Source organism: Nyctibius grandis, chromosome 29, assembly GCF_013368605.1.
Source record: "Nyctibius grandis isolate bNycGra1 chromosome 29, bNycGra1.pri, whole genome shotgun sequence".
NCBI lineage: Eukaryota > Metazoa > Chordata > Aves > Nyctibiiformes > Nyctibiidae > Nyctibius > Nyctibius grandis.
The window spans coordinates 1274957-1297153 of NC_090686.1; the positions used below are offsets into that span (position 1 = coordinate 1274957).

The window sequence follows — 22197 nt, forward strand, 5'->3', positions numbered from 1 at the left end:
TGGAAGCGGGAGGTGGTGAGGGCGGCGGGGTCCTGCGGCTGCTTGGCCCGGCCGCCCCGTCCCGGGGAAGGAGCTTCGCGGCCCGGCTGCCATCGTTAGGCTTCAGGGTACACGGGCGCGGCGGGCGGGGGGACCCGGGGGCGCGGCCCCGCCCGCAGGACGCGCCCCCTCCAGGCCCCGCCCTCAGCCGTGGCCCCGGGGCGGGGGCCCGGTGCCCGCGCTCGCCCATGAGGTCTCTTCCGGGCCCGGCCGGAAGCGGCGGGCGCGCGGCCGGGTTTGAATCGCCGGTGCCCGCGCCGGTGCCGGGCCCGCGCCCCCCGCCCCGCCATGCCCATCCGGGCCCACTGCACCATCTGCTCCGACTTCTTCGACAACGAGCGGGACGTGGCGGCCGTGCCCTGCGGCCACACCTTCCACCACGCCTGGTGAGCGCCCCGGGCCGGGCGGGTGGGGGCTCTGCCCGGGCCCGGCAGCCGGTTACCGGCCTGAGGGGTCGGCCCCGGAGGGCCGCGGGTTCCCCCGGCGCCCGCAGCCGCCCCGCCCGGCAGCCCCTTCCCCCGGAGACCCTGCTGGGGCAGCCCCCTCCCAGCTGCTCCCCGCTGGGGGGGCTTTGGGCCTTGTGGTGCCCGCCGGGACCCCCTGCGCCCCCCGCTCGGGCTCGGCTGCAGGCCGCTGCCTCGTCCCTCTGGCCGCCTCGGCAGCCGTAGCGGCAGCGGTGGAGCTCGCGAAGCTGCCGCAGGAGCCCCGGCTGCGCTGTCGCTCCTGTGCCTGTGGTCTCCCTCCTGCAGGAGGGCCGGTGCCAGCAGACTGCTCCTACACAGGGTGTTTATCTGGAAGCAGCGGTGTTAGATTACGAGTGAAGCCTCCCAGGCGATTTCATGCTTTTGCTGGAACTGCTTTGCAACTGCTTGTGTTGGAAGGAAATGGTTCTTCTGAGAAAATAAATTCTGCGTGTGGGGAGGGAGTGGGCATTTGCTTTTCTCCCTAATGAACTTGGAGAGGGACCGTTGCTCACAGGTGCGATGGTCAGTTCTTAAGCAGTGGCACAGCTCGGGCTCATTCTCCTCTAACAACCAGCGGAGGAGGGAGAGCTTCCAGAGCTAACCTGCCAGCTCCAGATTGCTGCCCAGCTCCAAAAATAAACCATTCCGAGTGTGACGTGATGGCTTGGTTGCAAAATGCATTAGTCGCTTTCCTGGGGAGCCCGACAGGTTTGCATTCATCGTCTCGGAGCAGAGACCAGCCCAGTCTCCCTCACTCCATAGCGTGTGTTCGGTGTCGATGGCACCCTTTGGAGGTGAGTGAGCTGGGGGTCTCTCAGCTGTCATGTCCTGATATAGCAGCTCTTGTGCCGCTCTGCGTGTGGATCCATTCGTTCCTGCGAAGCTACAATTGTTCAAAGACTCTCTCCCAGGGAGATCTGAGCTCTGTAAAACTCTGCCCTGGTAAAGATATGCTGGCATGCTAAATTCAGCTGGGAATTGTCTCGGAGGCAAAGGTAGAGTGTGCATGCTAGAACGTGGCGTTCCCCTTAGCTGCACCTCTGGACTAAATGTGTTTCTGTTTCTAACTTGTAAGAAGGAGTTGTGTTCTGCTGTCCCCTGGTGAGCTGGGGGGTGGCCCCTGGGAGCAGCGCTCCTGGATTTTAAGGATTCACCGTATGTTTTCTTTTCTCAGTCTCATCCAGTGGTTTGACACAGCACCGAGACGGACTTGCCCGCAGTGCAGAATCCAGGTAAAACCGCCACCTCTGTGTGCCTCTGTATTTCTATGGCATGGTGCTCTGCTGAAGGGCACCGAGGAGCCGTGGTCTGGGCCAGTGGTGATGCAAGGAAAAGGTTCGTGGAATGAAGTGGAGAGAACTTTTTCCACCCAAAAATATCTTCCCAAAGGCTTAGAGGGTGAACTCCCCTCAGCCACTCTTCTGATCAGGAGGGGTGGTCCCAGGGTCCATATTTTAGCTTCCTTAGAAAGGATCTTTGGGTTTTCACGGCTTTTATTTAGGCTGAGTAAGTATTGACGTAAAGGGTTAATCAGGACTTGGGACTGCTGTTGCTAGAGTGCCCTGCTGCTTGCCTTTGGGTAAGCAGCTCGTTCTGCTGTGTGTGGTCCTGATGTTGAGTCCCTGCTTTGCAGCACTCGGCTCTTCGTTAAGAAAAGCAAAGGCTGGGGAGGGAAGGAAGGATGCGCTCTGCTTCTGAGATGGGCAGCCAAGGCTTGGGGGTCCAGTGGCTTAATTGGGACCTGAACTCCTTTGAAGTCCCTTGTGTCACCAGCCTTGACGCTACCAGTAGTTCTTGACGTGTAGTGGCTGCAGGAGATGTTGCCTCACACTCAGATGTAGGTTTTTAGCCAGCTGCAGCTTGGGCTTGTTCTGTGTTCGTGCTTCTTTCTTCCTCTCAGGGTCTTGGCCCTTGTTCCTTCCCTGACTTGTTGATTCCCTCTGTTCTTCACTGCCTCTTACATCTCTGGGTTACCATGGAGTTATCGCGAAATAACATCTCATGTAGCAGTAACTATGCAATTAGCTGGTGTCATGACTGTATATAATACTTAAAACACAAAGCTGTAACTGCATGGGGGAGGTGTGGAGAGCTATCAAATTCAATTACAGCACCTTCTGCCTGCAGAAAGCAGCACGTACTTCTGTCTTAGGATTTGGCATCGTGTTAGCTCAGCGTCAGCTGCTTGGGCCTTAGCTGCCAGAGAACAGACTGCGCTTGATTCAGAAATGCCTGAATCTTCCTGCTGCGGCTCAGGAGCTTGGCTGGAGTCGTGCTCCCAAAACTGAGTGGGGGGTCTGCTGCTGTGCTGATGAGCCACAGCAGAGTATTGTCACTAAGGCTGTTGAGCACGTGATCTGACTTGCCTTTCATGGCCTTGTGACAAGATGGGACCTTCTCCCTCTCTGACTGTCTTCCATATCCATTGTGTTTCCATGTCTGTGCCTATCAACCTCTTCTGTCTCCTGTGTTTAGGTCGGCAAAAGACACATCATCAATAAGCTGTTCTTTGATGTTGCCCTGGAGGAGCAGACAGCACCAGATGCAGAGACTTTGCAGGTAATTTGATTGGGTTCTTCCGTTGTGTGGTGCTTCAGCATCTTGGGAGCGTGGCCTGGGCTGCCAGTCCTCTGCCCACAGCTGCTTCCTGAGCTGGTGCTCGCTGTGCTGTGCTCACGTTTCAGACCTGAAGCACATCAGTGTCTCCTGCCTGTCTCTGTTCTCCCCCTTGGTCCTTGCCCAGTCTCAGCTCTGTTGTAAGGAAGTCTCCATGCGCTGGGTTAGAGTTGCCCCTGACCAAATTTCGTGTGGTGACTCGAGAAGCCTCCTCTATTTCACTGCTCTTCCTTCTGATTCTCACCTTACCTGGAAACCTCCTGAAGCAGCGTCAAATAAACATCCAGCTGCTGCTTCTCCCTGCGTCTCAAAGCCTTGGGGATGAGGCTACAGAGCTTCTCCAAAAGGCAGGAGAAGGAGAATCCGAAATGCAATAAACTGCTGCCAGTGTCTGTGGCTCGGTGGCATGCGAGCCCTGCTAACTCCTCTGGAAAGGAGGGGCTGTTGGGAAGTGCCACCTCCTCACTTCTGTGCAGGTAGGTTTGTCTGCACGGAGGATCAGGAAGTGGGGCAGGGTGGTGATAGTCTGGGTTCCCCAAGAGAAATGAGGGGAGGGCCTGCCTGAAGCTGCACCAGCAGTGGTGAACAGTGCTGAGGCTGGGATACTGGGGGGGATCCTGGCTGGAGCTGGGGTGCTGGGTGATGTTCTCCAAGTGCCACCCTTAGGTGCAGAGACCTGGGGGTGAGAAGGGATGAATGCAGATCAGCTGTTCTGCGTTCTCCGCCTTTGGTTAGTGTGGATGAAGCATGGCTCCTTATGCCTTGGAGTTATCTGTTCCAAAAAAAAAGTTATCGGTTGACCTTGGTATAATGGGACGCTTGTACCCTCTTGCGTTTAGAATCAGCATGTGCAGCAATTACCATAATTAGCAGTTGCCATGACAATGCTCTGTGTATATCGTATGTGTTTAAAATAAAGCCAGCCAGACTGTAATGTCAGTAGCACTGTCGTTCGCCAAGACCGCTAATAAAGAATCTGAAGGCCAAAGCATGTGTGCTGAGGAAATGGAAAAGCATCTCTGGCCACTTGAAACTGTGTGCCCTAGAAGCAAAGCAGTGGCTCGGAGCGGATAAACATTGCCTTTGGTACATATTCAGCTCTGTTCTCGCAAGTCTAAATAGATGAGTGACTCAGAAATGGGTTGGCTGGAGAAAATTGCCCTAGAAAAGCTTTCTGTTCCCTCTCAGCCCTACCCTGGGATCTAAGATGGGCTCCCCCGGCCTCCCCCTCCAGGCAGGCTCTGCTGAAGAGCTGCTCCCTTGCTCAAGGACTGTGGAGCTGCTCCTGCGCAAAGCTTGATGGTAATTCATCCTGTTCCTACAAAGGTGGTTGCGTGGCCGTCCCAGCAACATCTAGCCCCGAGCGTGCAGCTTTCCTAACGAGCGTGCTGAGGTCACTGTCTAACAGAAAAGAACCAAATATTTTCTGTGTAGATTAGCGTAGTTAGTGTGGGTATTTACTGCCCCGTGCACTGATTCGGATTGATGCTGGGCTGATGCTGGTTTGTCACCACTTCTATGTGGTGTGCTGCCTTGTTTCTGGAGGACATGGAGCACCTTAAGAACATGGGTGACCATTGTGGGTGGGGTTTAATGTCCATCTAGACTGGAGTTCTGTCTGCAATGGGGTATCTGCTTCTGGCCTGGGCAGGAGTTCAGCAAAGCAGACACATGGCGGACTGTCCTCAGACTCTTTAGAAGCTGAGAAAATAACTGGTGACTTCCTCAGGCTGAAGTGATTTCACCTGAAAAAAAACCCAACAAATCCAGGGTTTGTTCCCATCCACTGCCTGTGCCTCCAAGAGCCTGGGCACGGAGTGGTACTCGGCTCTGTAATCAACTGGAGATGTGTCTGTGCAGCTCACAGATGTTATGAAATGAGCATTTGGCCTCCTGCCATGAAAAGGTTGGACTGGGGCAAGGCAGCGTGTTAGAAAGCTGGGCGCATAGCCGTGGTCCGCTTGTCGTCCTGGGGAGACGGGCTTGGGACGCTCTTCTGAGAACCAGTCTTATGCACCCAGTTATAAGTGGTCAGAAGAGCTCCCTCATCATCTGAAACATCTTCCTGTTGTTGCAGAATTGCCCAAATTATCTTTTGGATAATTAGTCTTTAGTGCTATTCTTTACCCTCACTTCTGCTGTGGCCAAAGGAGTGCTGGGGCTGCTTTGCTTCCCACCACCGGGCATCAGCTTCAACTGAAGCACCGGAGGGAACTTGGTTCCCTGGAGTAGCTGCAGACCACAGGCTGAACGCTGTGATGTGTCCAAGTGTTTCTGGGTGCTCAGCCTGGGTTTATCCTGCATTGCTCTTAAAGATGGTCCTCAGTGATCAGAACAGTCTCCACGTGGCTGTTCCCAGAGCAGGAAAAGTGAGGGTTTTGGGGTGTAACACCTCAGTGAGGCTCCTCTGGAAGCTGACACTTCCAGTTGCTTGTGATCTGGGAAGCTGAGAGCCCTTCTTCCAAAGGAGACTAGCAGACTTCAGCTTGGCAAAAAGGAGGCAGGAGGAGGAGGAGGAGGATTCCTGCTTGTAAACCTGCTGTGGAGGGTAGGAAGCTGGGAGGACAGCTGTCTGTGTGTGGTCAGGATAAACTCCTTTGGTCTTGTAACTCAGGCTGACAGGGAGAGGAGAGCTTCTATGAGAGGAGTGAAAACTGGGAGCAGCATTTAGGAGCAGTGGTGAAGGATGAGGGATTTCAGATTAAGTTGATGAATGAGGTACTGTCACATAGCTGCCCGCAGTAGCCCGGGATTTCTTTGCTATCATGGTAATTAGCACATCTTGTGAGCTCACTAATCATTCCTGAATAGGACTCTGAGGTAGCTCCTTCAGGATAGTTCCTGCAGCAGAGTTAATTCCATGTCAGCTCTCCAGCTGTTGTCCCCCCGGGGGCAAATCCAAGTCAGCTCTGCTAGGCTTTGCATTTAGTCCCTTCTGCTTTACATCCCATATTCCATTCCCTGCCTTCACTGCCACTAGCAGAGCTCTGCTCTGGTCCCGTCAGATCCCTGGTCACTGGTAATGCTATTCTCAGCTCAGATTTGCATGTAGCATTCCGGGTTGCACAGATTTGTGTGCTCTGCCTCAGTACTGTGTTGGCATTTTATTGTGGTTTTATTCCACTGCAGTTCCTGCCTGACTTGTTATGTGCTTTCCTCTGCAGTTCTCTAACACAGCTTTTTAAGTCATCTTCTCTTGACTCTTTCCTGTATATATATTTCTCTCTCTCGCTCTGTGTTTTTTTTTAAAAAATATATATATTGTGTATAGATAACCTCTCTTTGTAACATCTCTACATTTCCTTTGGCTGTTTGCCAGTGTTCATATCCCTTCACTATCTATAATTTAAAGTATAGGGCATTTGCTCCCTCTTTCTTATCCTTAATGAAGGTGGTAGAAACATTTGACCTTCCCCAGACCCCTGTGACACCCAGGAGACGTTCCACACCCCCAGTTTGGTATGGATTGGTTTATTGGTGATCTGTTTACGGCCATTGCACTGAGCTGTTAGCTCATATCAGCATCCTGAACTGCAGTGACTTTAGTGCCCGTCAGAACGCTAGCTGGTGCCTTTTGATTGTACGCTTGGTTACCTTTTCAGCCGTTTGGATGTGCCCTCCTGTCTCCCACCCGTACCCCATTAAAGTTCACTTTGGTTCAAAGCAACTCTCGATCCAGTTAGTCTGGCAACATCCCTGCTTTATTGCCTTGTTTAGGTAAAACGTTATAAAAATTGTTCCTGTCTGATTTCCTGTGTTTCCCTGAGAGCCTTCCAAAATTATTCAGCTAAAACAAGATGACTGACAGTGTGAGAAACACAAGGTTGACAAGGCTAAGACTAAACTGGGATCTTTTCTTCTCCCCCTGAAGAATGCCAGTTGGAGGTGCTCTTTGCGTTCCCTGGGATAGTACTTGCTTGTAACTTGGTGCTTGCTGTTACCATGTTCCCTTCTTAGCACCTGGCCAGTGCAAATGTCCTGCTGAGAAACCTCTTGGGTCCTTTTAAGATCTGGTGAAAGCTCCTCTGCAGGGTGTTTCCTAATCAGGTTTTCTGTGTTGTGTTTCAGAATGAACTGGACAGGGTGAAGGCTCAGCTCTCTGTGAAAGGTGAGTTCCAGCTGCCTGCGGAGGATCAGCAGCCTGTGGTCGGTGGGTCCTGGGCTATGTGCTAGGTGCTTTGTCCAGGCCTGAGGAACCCCTGTGCAGAGCCCACCCCTCCCTGAAGCTGAGGGCACGGTGCAGGCTGCAAACTGTTTTGCTGGAGCAGCTTCTTCAGAGCTTTTTCCTAAGCAAGACCGCCTAAAGCTGTACAAAGCTTGTACGACAGAGCTAGAGTCTGCAGCCTGGCCCAGCTCTGCTGTTACTGGGGAGCTCTCTGCAAGCTTAGAGACACAGATGCAATTTTTTTGCCCCTCTTCATAACCACGAGCTACAAAAGTGCAGCACAGCTATATCTGGAGCAGGCTTGCTGAAAGCAAAGCCCTTGGTTTGCTCACGGAGAAACTCACAGCTGTATATGGCAGAGGCTTGTTCCTTCTAACAGATGAGGGGGTAAAAGTGGTGCCCAACAGCAGCAGCGGGAAGGCTTTGGATTTGTTTGGCTGTTGCAGTGCCACATGTGTCGCGCGAAGAGCAGACGGAGTTCAGCGTGTGTGAGCTTCCATTTTCCCATCTTTAATTTTAGAGGATGTTTGAGGGAGGCAGGAAAAGCAAAAGCCCTGGAGACTTGTCGATGGGTTTAAGCATCGTCTGTAGGCAGCCTGTCATCAGAACATGAGTCATGAGCAGCGAAAGGAAAATGTCAGTCTGAGTGACAGAAATCCAAAGACACACTAGCAGAAGGGGGAAAAAATCTTTAAAGAATGCTGGGGGCTCACCCACGCCCCAAGAGTCGTCTTTCCTGTGCCTTCCCTGCGTGCACGAGACAGACATGAATAGCCAGTAGGTTGGGGATTCTGGCCTTAGCCTGAGAGCAGAATCGGGCAATCTGCACGTCTCTATTCTGAGGCCTGTTCTCTTGCCAGCTTGGTTGAGTTTAGTGACTTGGTAGAGAGCCAGATCTTCTGGGGAAGGTGGCTGGGATTCTTGCTAGGATGTTATCCAAGAAAAACTGCTCGAAGGCCTGCTCATCTTCTCAGCTGCTGGTGAGTAGAGGTTGGATTTGACATTCCCTGTCCCATTCTCTGTTCATATTGGAGATGAGAAGCTCCTTCCCACCTCCTGCCTCCTTTGCTGTGGGCACTCTGCTCTCTGGTGGTTCCTGTGTATAAATTCTTCGCTTAAAGATGTGCTCTGTGCTGCATGCTGTAAAGGAGCTGTATAATTGCCAGTCTCTGATCAGCTTGCAAATGGCTCTAGAGGTGGGGAGCTCCCAGCAGACCCAGTGGGAGGCACTCTGAATGAGCTGAAACCTCATTCCTGCAGCACGGGGAGGTTTGACTCCTGCCATCTGCCTCTGGGCAACTGGGAACGCAGGAGGGGAAAGCCCTAACTCTTTTGGTGGATGTGAAGTCCTGCAAATGCAGGGGAGCATCTCCAGGCTGTGCTGCTTCTGGTGAGGAAGGGTTATTCAGGTCAATGGAGAAAAAAATGCTTTACTCGGGAAGAAATCTGTGTTTCCCTAGCCACCTGCATGCTTCTGCTGGGGGATGTTCCTCTCTTCTTCCACAGTCCCACATGGCTCTTTTACTGTCTGATAGAGCAGTGAAGCTGCACTGCAGGTCATGGATCCATGGGATGTGGTGGCACAATTTGAAGCTGGATTACTTGGAGGGAGGAACAGCTTTTTGGAAAGGCACTAACTGCCTCTCTGCTCTCATCAGGCTGGAGCTGTGGAAGATTTTAGCAAAGACAGAAGCTGCTGAGCTGAAGACTTCACCCTGCTCTCAGTGGGGTTAGACGGAGGGGTTGCTGCTTTCCCTCGTTGCCCAACTGCTTCGAGCTTTCCAGTGATGCTCGCTGTTCCCTGCTTAGGTCTGTCAGCTCCTGACAGTTGTTGTTGCTTTGTGAGCTGTTCTTCCCTTGTCTCCACAAAACAAGTTGAAATCTGGTGGTGGTTTCCACCACCTTCTCTCTGGTGGTCAGGGGCACGTGCTTAGTTCCCGAATTGCCTCGTGGAGAGGGACAGCAGGACTCAAAGGTTTTGTGACATGCAAAAATTGGGCGCTCTGGGGACTCTCCTTAAGCTGTTGCGTGTCCTGCAGAGTCCCCAGCGCCCACCAGAGCTCTGCTTTGCTGCCTCTTGCCCTTCGCCATCGGTGCTGTGGTGAGGGTAGTTGCAGCAGCGTGGTGATGCAGCAGCATGGTGGATCGCTGTATGCAGCCACCCGAGGGGCTTCCCCACACGTAAGGCTCCGTGGGGAGAGGATGGGCTGGGGGCTCAGCTCTCCAGCGCTGTGACAGCTCCGTGTAACTGGAGAACAGTTTTCCTTGTGCAAGCCTGGCTGTGAGAGCATGCAAGGGTTAAGATGTGGCAGCTTAATGCTAGCAGAGCTGGCACTGGAAAGCTATTAAAGGGAACTTGTTATCTTTAGTAAAGAAAATCTTGAAGCCTGCTGGCACTGGGAGAAGCAATTGCTCAGTGCAGACCCTGGTGTAGACAGCACTTAGGGAAATGACTCTCTGCAGGAATGGCCAGCTCCTGGCAGCCTGGAGCCCGAGACCGCAAGCAGCGTCTGTTTGTTGTGCTCCTGCTGCTGTGGGGCAGCTGAAGGCTGGGTTACTGAGCTGTGACCTTTGTCTTTTTTTGTTTTCCAGAGAAAGAAAAGCGGGAATGCCAGGCCATTGTGGATGGGCTGAGGGACACTCTGGATGTGCGCAATGCCACGATAGAGTCGCTCCAGAAGATGCTGGGAGAGTCAGAGATGCTGTGCTCCTCTCTCAAGGTACCTTTCCTGTCCCTGGCAGGACTTCAGCACTAACCATTGCACAGTCAGCGTTAGTTTTGTTGAAGATCTCCGCAGGACCTGCTAATAAAGAGACTGTTCTGGTGGGAGTTTGGATCTGGTGCCTCAAGACTCCCATCTCCTTGATCCCTGAATGACAGAAGGGCAGCATAGCTGGCTTTTCACATTGGGTTTATTAATCCAAAGCGGGTGGTGTCGCTGGTCTCGAGGTCCTGAGTGCACTCCACCCGACGGTGATTCAGAGGCGTAAAGGCCAGGCCTGTGGCTTGCATACGAGTGGCTGCACGCTCAAGGCAGAGGTGGCCAGAGTGGAGGAGAGATGCCAGCCCAGCCTGGGGGATGCTGGCTGAGCCTTGCTAATGAAGTGGCAGCGCTGATCATAAAGGTAGCAGTGTGAACTGAGAGTGGGAACTGGCCCCGGTGCCCTATTGCCAATACAGTGGCTCCCTGTGGTGGAATGTTCTTCTGAAATGGGTTTAGGCCAGGCGGGATTAAAGGAAAATTAGTTTCTTAGTTTGATTGGAGGAGAAATCAAACTGAAATATATGGAGGGGGAGTTGCAAGCTTCAGTTGAGTGGGATTTGATCCAGCTAACTCTCCTGTCTCTGTTCTGTTGCCAGGGCTTTCCTTCGATTAGGTTAGTAATGTGTGAAGTCCAGGGATCAAATATTCCCGTTGTGTTTCAGCATGCAGTGACTCAGTGTGTAGTCATGTACTGTGCGTAAACAGCAAGTGGAAGAGGGTAAGAGCAGGAGCTGCTTTGTTGGGATGTCTTGTAGTGAGTGGAGCGACTTTGCCTTGGCGGTGGGCTGGGCTGAGCAGCCTCTGCTCTGTGAAGATGACGTGCCTGTCACAAGAAGAGAGGGTTCGGGCAGGTGAGGTTGTGAGCTGCAGGCTGAAAGGCAGGGTAGGGGGTCAACTGCGCTTCCCAAGATCTCTGCCCCTTGGAGTACAGGTCTGACCCAATAGCCTAAACTACATCATGTTCCTTGACCTGCACGGCCAAGTGAGCCAGGGAGAGCTTGTAGGTGGGTTGTGGGGACGTCTTGCTGTATGCCACCTGCAGCTGGGTTCTTCCTGAGAGGAGCCAGTCCAGGAGGTCTGCCTGACACTGGCAATGCGGTGCTGACACAGGGCAGAAGGAGAGCTATAGTAAGGAATTTCGGCCAGACAGGCCTTGCTGTGAGCCAGCACAACTCTTTTTGCCTGACCATGGGATTGTATCCAATCTTCTTGGGTGTAAAGGCAGCCTGGGTCTGTGCCATGACAGAGATGCTCCTGGGATCCCGGCTGTACCAGCGGCAGGATGCTTCTGATGCGTCCTACTCCTGCAGAAACAATTTTGACAGCCGAAGCTGGTGCTTGCTGCTCAACTCAACATCTCTGTGCTTGGCTCTCCTGCCTGGGCACCTCAGGAGGAGGCTATGTGGTTATCGTGCCTGTTGCAAAACCCTCTGTGTATGCTTAAGTCCTTTTAATGAAAGCTGGGCAGGGCAGAAGGATTAGGGACCTGGAGGTATCTTTTCTGTGGTGTACAGGGTTTCCTAGCTGAAAGCCAGGCACTGTTGTATACTGCATCATTAAAGATTAAAGCACTAAACTTCTGCAGTGAAAATATAGGCTTAACTAGCTGCGACGCAGGTCAAGCCTGCAGGCTGTGAGCCGTTCCTCTCCTGCTAGCACTGTCAGCTGCTGTTGTGTAGAGTTTGCTGCCGTTTCAGGCTGTCTGAGGCTTTGGGGATCTGAAGTATAGAGAGCTCTGGTTAGGAAGAGCCAAAGATGGGCTCTGCTTAAGCAAGAGCAACACGTGAGCCTGCAACGCTGTCCCTCTGCAAAGTCCTAGCAGTTTCACAGCTGTTTGGTTTCTGGGGCAGGAAGCGGATAAAATCCTTTTAACTTCTGCGTGGAAGGGAGGTTTACGAGGCGATGGGCTTTGGCCAGGCCTCTCCCTGGAGTCAGTGCTGTGCCAAAACCAGGCCCAGAGCCTCTTGAAGCTGCTGTGCGAAGTGCCCAGGCACACACAAACCTGGACAGCACAGATGCGTTGGAACGGTGCTAATTCAGGCCAGCTTTCCCCTGTCCTCCGCCACACTGCAGAGCTACGCTTTTTCATCTCAGCTGAGGTTCTCTGTTACTGCTGCCTGCTACTCGAGAGCCTGCCGAGGCGATGGCTGCAGTAGGCTTGCAGCCTCTCTCCAGGCAGGTGAGGGAAGTGTCTGGTTTGGCTGAGGTGCCCCAGAAGACACCCACTCAGCATTCCTTTTTATGTTTTAAGCAGCTAACGGTGAGGAGAATTGGGAGGCTAAAGCAAAGGGATCAGCTGTGCACGGAGGAACAAGCTATAGCAAGGTTTGCTTGCCGTGGACTGCCTTGCTTTTGAAAACCAAATTGTCTCTGCGGACAGGGCACTGCACAACCCCACGAAGGCTCCCAGCAGAAAGGAGGCTAAGACACCGTTTCAGCGCCAGACTCATCTTGCGATTAGCACTGAGACCCTGCTGCGCTTGCGAGGAGCAGAGCTGGGGGTGCAGCGGGGAGGGAGCTAAACTCTAATCCTGGGCTGCTGAGGTGGTGATAGCATTAAGAGCCAATGTGTGCTCCCAGCTGCCCGCAGTGCGCATAAGCCAGGATGTTTCTCTAACAATCCCTGGAGCCTTCCTAACGGTCTGTGTGCGCTTGCTTCTCTGCAGAAGCAGATGAAATTCCTGGAGCAGCAGCAGGAGGATAACAGAAGTTCAAAGGAGGAGGCCCGCCGTCTGCGGAACAAGCTGAGAACCATGGAGCGGTGAGACCCCGGGCGCTGCCTGGGCCTTGCAGGCTGGGCTGCATGCCTCTCCCCTTCTCGGAGAGGGAGGGAGGGGTCCTGCTGTGCCTGCTGCTACATCCAGCTCCAGGTCCTGGGTTGTCTTACCCCACAAGGTTGGAAACTGCTGTATTAGCTGGCCTGCCCTTGCCCCTGCTATGTTTCCAGACGTCTGCTCTCCCTAAACAGCAGCCAGGCATGGTACTGCGTGCAGACTAGCCTCATCCCTAGTGCTCCAAGCATGGCTCTGTGCCATTCCTGTTATCAGGAATCACTGGGGCAGAGCCCCAGTCCCAGCCCAGGAACACAGTCAGCCACAGGGCTCTATAGAGCCCAAGAGCTGGGAGGTGGGCCCCGTGTGCAGTGTGTGTACAGCTGCCCCTTCTCTAGCCTGTCCACGTAGCGCTACTCTTCCCCAGCAAAACGCCTTGCTTGTGCTAGGGCAGTTGTCTTTCTTCCCCTATGACATCCAGAGTGCCAGCAGCAGGAGCTTAGGCTGCAGCAGCTCCTTGGGGGAAGAAGGGCTCCAGCCTCTTTCCCAGCTCTGTTTGTGACTCATGAGCTCGGGGTATTTTTTTTTTTGTGCAGGATTGAGCTGTTGCTTCAGAGCCAGCGCCCTGAAGTGGAGGAGATGATCAGAGAGATGGGAGTCGGGCAGGCAGCGGTGGAACAGCTTGCGATCTACTGTGTCTCCCTGAAAAAGTAGGTGCTGCAGGCTTGGCACAGCTGGCTCGTGCTGTCCTGGGTGTGCCCAGGGAGAACCCTCTGCTGAGTACCGTCAGGCGCACAGGCTGTGCAGGGCTCTCGCTGCCTGTTTGGGCCGCCGCTGGGTTTTGACTGACAGATCCTGGGGACCTAGATTGGAGCCTGTCACACTGTGCTGTTCCTGTTGTCACTGTAGTGACATGCGTGTCACCATGGGAACTGTCTCGAGAGTTGTCAGCGCACCTACGAGGTGATGATGATGATGATTATTCCCTCCATTCTCCTTTCACGCCTGGGAGGAACTGCGTGGATGAGGGGCTCCGGGTTGTACCCTCTGCTGCACTGCACTGTGCAGCTGTGGCCTCAAGCGCTCTCTGGCAAGTCGAATCTGCAGTGCTGCCCTCCCCTACCTGGAAATCCATCTGGTCCTGCTGGGCAGAACCATAGCTTCTTTGGGGCCGTTCTGATGGCAGCTGAATAATTGCAGCTTTGATACAAAGCTGTAATGAGGCAAGTGTCCCTGCGGTGTAATTGGGAATGAATGTGCATGGCCGATAGTGTGAAGTCTCAGAAAAGTCACTTCAAGCAAAGTCCCCTGTTTGCTGCCACCGTGGGGGCTGCTCTCTTGTCTGTGTGTCTTTTCCACTGGCAACTGAAATGTCTCCGGATCCAGTTTCAGTTTTGCTGGTGAAATCTATTCAGGCCCTGCTCTCAGACATGGTATCACATGCAGCTTTTTCCTCCCCTGTGGTGTAGCAGTATGTTTGACATGCTGTTGGTCAGTGTTGGTATGCTCAGCTCTGTTCCCTTTGTGTCTCCTGGGTTTTCTCTGGTGGCTCTGCAGTTGCAGAGCTTCAAATTAAGGGTCTTGGCTTGTCTCTGAGTAGTTCTAGCTCAGTCCTCTCGCAAACAGCATGACTCTTCTGGTCTCTTTGCAGGGAATATGAAAACTTGAAGGAGGCTCGGAAGATCTCTAGTGAGATGACAGAGAAGCTGAAGAAGGAGCTGTTTTCTGTCAATAGCAAGGTAAAGGAAGTGTGCAAGTCTCCAGGGTGACATCTGGTCTGTAGATCCCTGTCAATAACTGTGGTCCAAGCCTTCTGCAGTGACCCCTTCTCCCACAGAGGACTCCTTGAGTGGTACGGCTGGTGTGGAAGGGTCAGGGTGTGATGCTGCGGTGAGTGAGCAGCTCATAGGCTCTTGTCAGGGGTGCAGTCTCTGGGGACACCAGTGGGGCAACATGTTGGGAGCCAGCCACAGTGTGGCAGGGAGCCTGGACCAGAAGGCAGGGGCATGCAGGTGCTCCGCTGCTTCCACTGTGCTCTGGAAGCAGCACTGCCTTCATCCTGCCACACTCGTGAGCTAGCTCAGCTCCCAACCCCTTACTGATGCAGAACTGGGCCCCTAGGAAAGGTGGGAAGGGGTTTGGAGCCAGCACTAGTCGAGCAGGGCTTAGCCCTGGCTTGGCGCACCCACAGTCACACCCAGCCTTGTGACTTCAGCCGATTGAACTGGGCCAGGGCTCGCACATGGTGCTGGGACCAAGCAGGAGAGGTCCCTGAGGTGTGGTGAGGACATGCAGGTGGCTCTGTACAGAGCCTGCCTGGGCTGGTCCTGACCTGGTGCAGAGCTTGGAGCTGCTGATATGCCTCTGATGCTGTGTTCCCCCTGTGCCAGGCCTGGCTGGGCTCTGTTAGCTCAGGTTGGGAATTACTCTCTGTCAGTTCTGGTAGCAAGTCCCCATGAAAAGTGTGTGCATGTAGCCTTGCTCTCCAAGGCGCAGGTGTTCCCTGGGGCATGCCTGCATCCAAGCTCACAAGGTGGGAGACTGTGGGTGGGTTTGGCCTATTTTTGTTACCTGGCCATAGCTGTTCCCTAGGGGAGTTAACCCCCTGCATGAAGTGCTCCTGCTGGAATTGGGCTGCTTCTGGCTGAGTCGGTGCCAAGCTGCAATCACTGCCTTGGGTCAGGAGGATGCGAGTCAGTGCACTGAGGGCTCTGGGCTTGGCTGACTGAGAGCTGACTGTACTGTCACTCTGTGGGCTGGCCCAGACTCCTGAACCCACAGAAGTCTCTGATGTGGTACCAGTCCACTTCTTGACCCCTCCTGCTCCTGGCATGCTTCCCTGTTGAATCAGGCTTGTCCATGTGCCAGTACTGCTGATGCACAACCATCATCCAGTCTGTGGTTTGTATTTCCTGTGTTCTGGTTTGTCCAAAGTCCTGCAGGAATTCAGAATGCAGCCACCAAGTGTTAGAGCGGGGAAAAGCTATCACCATCAGGCAGGAAATGCTACAGGAAGGTTTGTGTTGCGTGAGCAGCCCTGGAGATCCCTCTGCAGGCAGCTTGAGGAAATGAGCAGACATGCCCTTGCTCTGACACAGGAGAGGCTGGTCAGAGACTGCCACAGGAAAACCGAGCTCTGGAACAGGGGAAAGTAGCATGTGCCGCAGAGCGTACGGCTCTCGTGGGGCATTCGCAGTCTCCCTCACCTACATGTTGTAACCAGAGCTCTGCTGCTTGGGGGGGCTTTATTCTGCAGCTGCAGAAAACGGTTTCAGAGTTGGAGAAGACAAAGGAGGAGTTAAAAAGCACCCAGAAGGATCTGAAGAATGCAGACAAGGAGATCTTGGTGAGAGTATCATTCCTTGGTCTGCAGTAACTGGCAGCTGGCCATGGCCTGCAGCTGCAAAGCCAGGAGTTACGCTGGCTTTTGCTCAGTGATTGGGTTACCCAGCCCGACTTACCTCTTATCTGCCCCACCTCTGAGCTCCACCTGATGCTGATTTATGGGAAAGGGGCAAAGTATCTGCTACTAAATCTTTCCTTATCTCACTGTCTGCTTTCCCTCCTCCCTCCAGAGTTTGAAGAAGAAGATAGACATCCTGCAGGATACTCTGAAAGTCCCATCTGTAACCAGAGAGACACTCAGTCGACTAGTCTTTGAAAGGTTAGTGAAGTGCATCCTCTCATACAGGCCAAGAGTGGAGATGGTGGGTCCAAAGTAGGAGTTGACAGTTTAGCTGGGGTAGCAGAGACGTGCTAGTCTGGCAGGCGTTGCAGTAGCACGGTTGTTCTGCTCTTTGTATCCTATTTTGTTTTTTTCTTGTTGCTGACAAGGTGGTGTTCAGTTTACCTGGAAAAAGTGTGTGTTCTGGGTCCTGCTGTTATAGCACAGGCCACTTGAGAGTGAGAAGTAGTTCGGGGCACTGACTATAAACTCTGGGATTCGGATTGTCCTTTCTGTGACTTGTAAGCAGAACGGGGCCCTGATCCTGGTCCCACTGCTGTCTTGCAACTCAATCACGTAGTGTGCAGCTCTGTCTTCCTCTCCTCTGCTGGGTGGCAGGCAGTGGCCTCCTGGTAGCTGACACTTTGCATGTCCTTGCAGCCCCGCTCCCGTGGAACTGCGGCACCCGAAGCTCCACCGCCCGGCCCACAGCGATGAGATCAATCTAGATGCCACTTTTGATGTGGACACTCCTGAGCATGAGCCCTGCAGATCTCTCTTCAGCCCTGCAAAAAGGCAGAAACTGGATAAAAAGCCGTGAGTTTCTCCTCCTCTTTTGGCTTCAAAGGAGATCAAAGTCTTGCTTCTTTGGAAGTTGCTGTGTGAGATCAGATAGCTCTCCAGCTGCCTGATGTCGTGCTGCAAGTTTTGTCATCATTTGCTTGGCCTTGTCTGTCCTTGCCAGCTCCACTTGAACAATAAATCTTTGCTGATTTGCTCCTTGGGCTTCTTACAGGCCTCCTGTGGTAAATCTGGCAAAGAAAGTTCTGAAGGAAACAGTGGAGGTAAAAGGACTAATCTTGATTTCTGTATCATCTCTTTGATTCTGCTCTTAATAAGCTTGGGATAAAGGACCCATTTTCTCCATGTAGGAGATGCTGTGGCCATAGACCAGCCCATCTATAGAACCACAGCACATGCTTCAAAGTGCTTTGCTTGACAGTCTCCTAGAAACACTGTATTGCTGCCTCAGGCTTCCTGGAGTTGGGCAGGAGAGGGAGGGTGGAGACCCACATGCTTCTTGCTGATTATGCTGCCTCGGATGTGCTCGGCAAACATGATGTGGGGCTGACCCACAGGGGCTGTGGGGTCAGCTAAGGGGGCTGTTCTCCCAGCCTGGCTGGGTGCAATGTCCCGCCTTCCAGGCGCTGCTCCACATGAGCCCCAGTGGGAGGTTTGAAGCTGCTGTTCTTTGGCCTGACATGTGGTACAGCAGTAGCTATTACCCTAAATAGCTGTCTGTGTTATTAGTGCTCCCTGCAAGTGGACTAAATTCAGCAGATCATGCTGATTAAAGGGCTTTTCTCGTTATTTTATGGGACAGAACTGGGCAGATGATCTGGAGGAGGATTCTCTTAAAGGACTCTTGCCAGCGTTCATCAGGAACTCTGTTCTCTCCAGGAAGCCATCTTCGGGTAGCTTGCTGGGTCCCCGCAAGAACATGGGCACTGTAAGTATGACTGTCCAGTTGGTGAGTGGGTCAAGGGCTGGCACTGCACACCTCTGTCCTGAGGTGACCCTACAGGGGGAAGCGAATGAGGCTTTTACTTTGCCACATACGGTGTGTGGAAAATAAATCTTGGAGCATGACCTGGCTACTTCCCAGTCCTGCAGAGCTCCAGGGATGACAGATGCTCATTCCCTTCCTGGCAGCAGATTAAACGGCCTTCTATGTCCCATTCCTCCACCTCCTTGAAGCTTTGGGTGTTTTCCTCATATTCCTCAGTCCCAGTGACAAAATCCTAAGCCTTGCTGTTGCTTGGAAGGCTCAGCTTGCTTCAGAAAGTGCCCAAGATACCCAAACTGTACCAAAACCCTTGGATCTATCTGTTACCAAAGGCAAGGGCTTAACACAAGTACTGAGTATTTCCAGGTGCTTGTAATGCCTCTCTAGAACCTGTGGCCTGCAAGGCTTCCCCTTCCCCATAACCAACACGAGGAGAGGTAGCCAAGGCTCTGTGCTGCTTGCTCCAGGCTCATTTTTTTCTCTCTCCTAGGTGAGGATGGGGTACGATGGCTTGGGAGGCAGAACAAAGTTCATACAGCCTGTATCCTTTCCTGCAGCTTGCATGACGGTAGTGGTGCCATGGGGACCTCATCTCTCTTCCTCCTCTTCTGTCTCAGCCATCTCGGGGAGTCCTGCTCCCTTGTCAACCAAAAATGGGCTGGGATCCTCAAGGAACCATCAGATTTCTCTGACTCTGAACAAGTCTGAGCTCAGCAAAGGCGTCAAGGACCTGAACTTGCTGAGAGCTTTGTCAGTGGTGGTTGATCCGGAGGAGCGTGTCAACTAGAAATCAGTACAATTTGCAGGGGCTGCCTGTGCCCTTGGGGTCTCTGAGCAGCACCGTAGCGCAGCCTCTTCCCGGCCGCACGCCTGCCAGCCCGTGCAGCCGAGGCCTTTGTTCCTGCGGGTTGCTGCTGCTCTGCCTTGCCTGTCCTGGCGGGCAGCCCTGCGGCAGGTGGGGAGCGGCTGGGCTGAGCTTGCCCAGTGGGTGCGGAGCTGCTCTGACTCCCGCTCCTCACGCAGGAACAGCATCCCCTCCGCTGCGGAGGCTGCCCCTCACCTGGCTTCCCCAGGCAGTACTGTCAGAGGGGTGTGCGGTGCATCTATGGCTCTGACACCGCTCTAGCTCCTAGTGCTGGTTTTGAGGGAGTTTTTGCTCTTTGTAGAAAACCAGGAGGCTGAAGTAGAGAAGAAGCGATGAGCTGGAAGTTGTGACCTGCTGGGAAGCCTTGGGCTGCTGCTCCTGTGACCTCACTGTGGCAGGTTGGAGGTACCTGATGGCAGGGAGATGCTTGAGCAGATCTCTGGGGCCAGATGTGCCCATGCTGCCAGCCCGAGATGAATGGAGAAGGTGGGCAGCCATCCCAGCACTGCCTCTCGCAGGTGGCTGATGGAGGAGCAGCTCATTTCTTTAAGCCCGAGTGCTCCGGGTGTGCTGTGTAACCCTGCAGGTCTGCACCTGCCTTTCAGGGCTGCGGGTTTAATTTTTGCCACTTCTGTGTCTCTGAATGACATGTGAGTTAAAAGGGACTTGCTGCTTTAGGGGCTCTTCTCTTGGGGTCGCTTTGCCTCGGGAGCCTGCAGGCTCTGGCTGCTGTTCCTCTTCCCACACAGTGTCCTGGCTCTGACATGCAGGGTAGATCTCGAAGCTCGGGTGGATACGCTTAAACACTGCTTTGTGTGCGAGGGAGTAGCATAGAAGGGGGAAGCATTCCTTGACTCATGGGACAGGACCATGCCTGAGCTCTGCTGCTGTGAACAGGGGGCAAACCCAGCCTGTCCTGCAGGGAGTTTTCCTTTGGGTGCAGATGTATGGCTAGATTCCAGGCCTGTGCGTCAGGCTAGTTTGCAGCAGAGATTGGATCACTTGTGTCCGCAGGGCCTTGCTCTGTACTTTCCTTGACAGTTTTACCTTCAGACAAACCTGGCAGAAATCCGTCCCTTAGCAGTGAGGAGCAAGAAGAAGAATGTCTCCAGGCCAGCGTCTGCAGCTCCCTCCGCATCCTCCTCCAGCAGCAGCCAAGCCAGACTGGACAGTTTCCTGCAGTGAGAGCCCCTGCCTTCCCAGGGAGCTGCTGGGCAGGGGGCCGCAGGGCAGAGCACGCTCACCCAGAGCCTGGCACGAGGCACTGTGCCCTGCTGCGTGCAGGGCTGTTTGCAAAGCACCAGTGCTGTGTTGTGGGTGAGATGAGCTGCCCCAGGGAGAGCCCTGGCCTTGCAGCAAGCTGACAGGAGACCAAGCCTCTGGCTAGCACTTGGACTGGTTTACCCTCCTCGTTTTACCTCTCCTTCCTCTTATTTTCATGCAGAATAAACAGGGTTTTCTCATCTTCTGGCCTGCTCAGAGCTCTGCAGTCGCTGCTGCTTGTTGGGCTCTCTGACATCAGATGGAACCGCGCTTCTGGGATGCAGCTGCAAGCTAGAGGTGTGGGAAGGGTATCTGGGGTGTCAGTCTGGAGCAAGAGCAGGGAGGAGGGACCCGGAGCAGCTCTGTGCCTGCTGTAAATAGTTCCAAGAACGTTTCCTGGAGGAAGAAGCGTGCACAGGGCAGAGCAGCGCTGGCCGGCGTGGCTGCGGGGTGGCTGTGTGTTCGTCATCCAAGGCCTTCCCTCTGCCGCAGGCCTGTGTGCGTGGGGGAGACCCACAGACAAGCCTGGGGGATGTTCTGCCTTGCCCTGGTTTGGGCCATGAAATCCACTGTATTTTTGCAGACTTGGCACTGAAATTGCTGACCTGGGGAGGTGGGTGGTGGGAGTGACCCCCTGCTGCACTGGGAAACGGGGAGATCGGTGTGCTGGTGTGACCTCTGTTCTTGGCACGTGTTGGTGTGAAACTCGTTTGTATGAATTTCTATTTTTTAATGAGATTATAGGGGTTTTTGTTCTCTTGAAACTGATCTGCCTGGTGATTTGAGGGTTTAGAAGGGCCTGAAGAAGTGCTGGAGAACGGCTGCCTTCAGGGGAGGGGGAGACTGACGGAGCTGAATGTGTCTGGGGTTTTTCTGCTCTCGCCCCACGGCTGTAGCAGGGCTGCTCAGGTTGCTCGGAGGAGGCTTGGTGAGGTACCTCGCTCCAGCACTCTGTGCCATACGCATCTTGTGGTCTTTCCTTATTCCCAGCTGCTTCAGGCTGGAAGCCTCAGCACCTGGGCTGCCTAAAAACATGTCTTTGGGAAGGAAAATATACGGCCATGTACACTTGTTAACGCAGCCGGCTCCTGAGTGGTTTCCTCCCTGTTGCAGCTCTGTGATGGATGTGCCTGACCCTCCCGAAACCTTTGGTGCCAGCTCTGGGGAGATGAGCTGCGGTGTGGTGGGGCTGTGGTGAAAGGGATGCCGATCCCCAGGGCCGCTGAACACGAGCCACCTCTTGCCTGCGTCGCTTGGGGCTGCCTGCTGAACGGTGTGGGAAGGGTGGAGAGTCCCGAGGAGCGTGAGAAGGGGGTTCAGAGGGCTGGGAAACAAGCCGGGGGGGTGGGGAGTGGGGCTTAATCAGGCAGAGGTAATTCTGGAGAAGAGAAGCCTGGGAGAGGGTCTGCAGTGAGCCTTCTACTGCCCCGCGTGCATGGTGCCCTCCTCATCCCCTCAAGGTAGGTACCCGCGTGTGGAAAAAAAGGTGACAGACTTGGTGCAGATCCCTGACCTTGAGGTGAGTTCAGGGAGACCCTTCTAGGAAGGTGGCAGTGAAGGTCTGGGTGTGTTGCTGTTGAAGGATCTCCTCTTGGGGTGCTGGAGAACTGGAGAGGTGTCAGTACCCGTGAAGACAGAGCCAGTCCCAGCCTGCAGCGGAGGGGTCGAGAAGGCTTTCGGGGCTCTCCTGCTCCAGCCCTGGTTTGGGGACCTGTCAGACCCAGGGAGAAAGTACTTACAGCCACCCCTGTCCCCTGCTCAGCTGTGCCCTGGGGCCACCCTGCAGGGAGGCGTGGGGGGGGTCCAGCCTGCTGAGCCCCAGGGGCTGTGCAGCCCCGTGTCCCTTCCAGCAGGGACAGCTGTGCCTGTGTGAGCCCCCGTGCCTTTCTGTTCCACTTCTCCTGGGTCAGTTGCCCCCCACATTACTTTAATCTGGTTTCTCTTTGAAAATAAATTCCTCCTGGGCCAAAAAGCTCTCCTGCTCTGACTGTGGTGAGCAAAGGACCTTCAGTTTGGTG

The 22197-nt window shown here is 54.0% G+C and overlaps 1 protein-coding gene across 1 annotated transcript; it reads left to right on the plus strand.

Moving 5' to 3' along the window:
* The first annotated feature begins 267 nt into the window (after positions 1-267).
* Positions 268-20895, plus strand: TRAIP (TRAF interacting protein). The gene is made up of 15 exons (XM_068419953.1): positions 268-425; positions 1678-1735; positions 2979-3062; positions 7188-7227; positions 9877-10004; positions 12716-12810; positions 13417-13530; positions 14472-14559; positions 16077-16166; positions 16396-16484; positions 16926-17081; positions 17281-17329; positions 17869-17994; positions 18542-18592; positions 19970-20895. The coding sequence occupies exons 1-15, from the start codon at positions 328-330 to the stop codon at positions 20099-20101; spliced, it is 1398 nt and encodes a 465-aa protein (XP_068276054.1). The 5' UTR covers positions 268-327; the 3' UTR covers positions 20102-20895.
* Positions 20896-22197: the final 1302 nt, after the last annotated feature.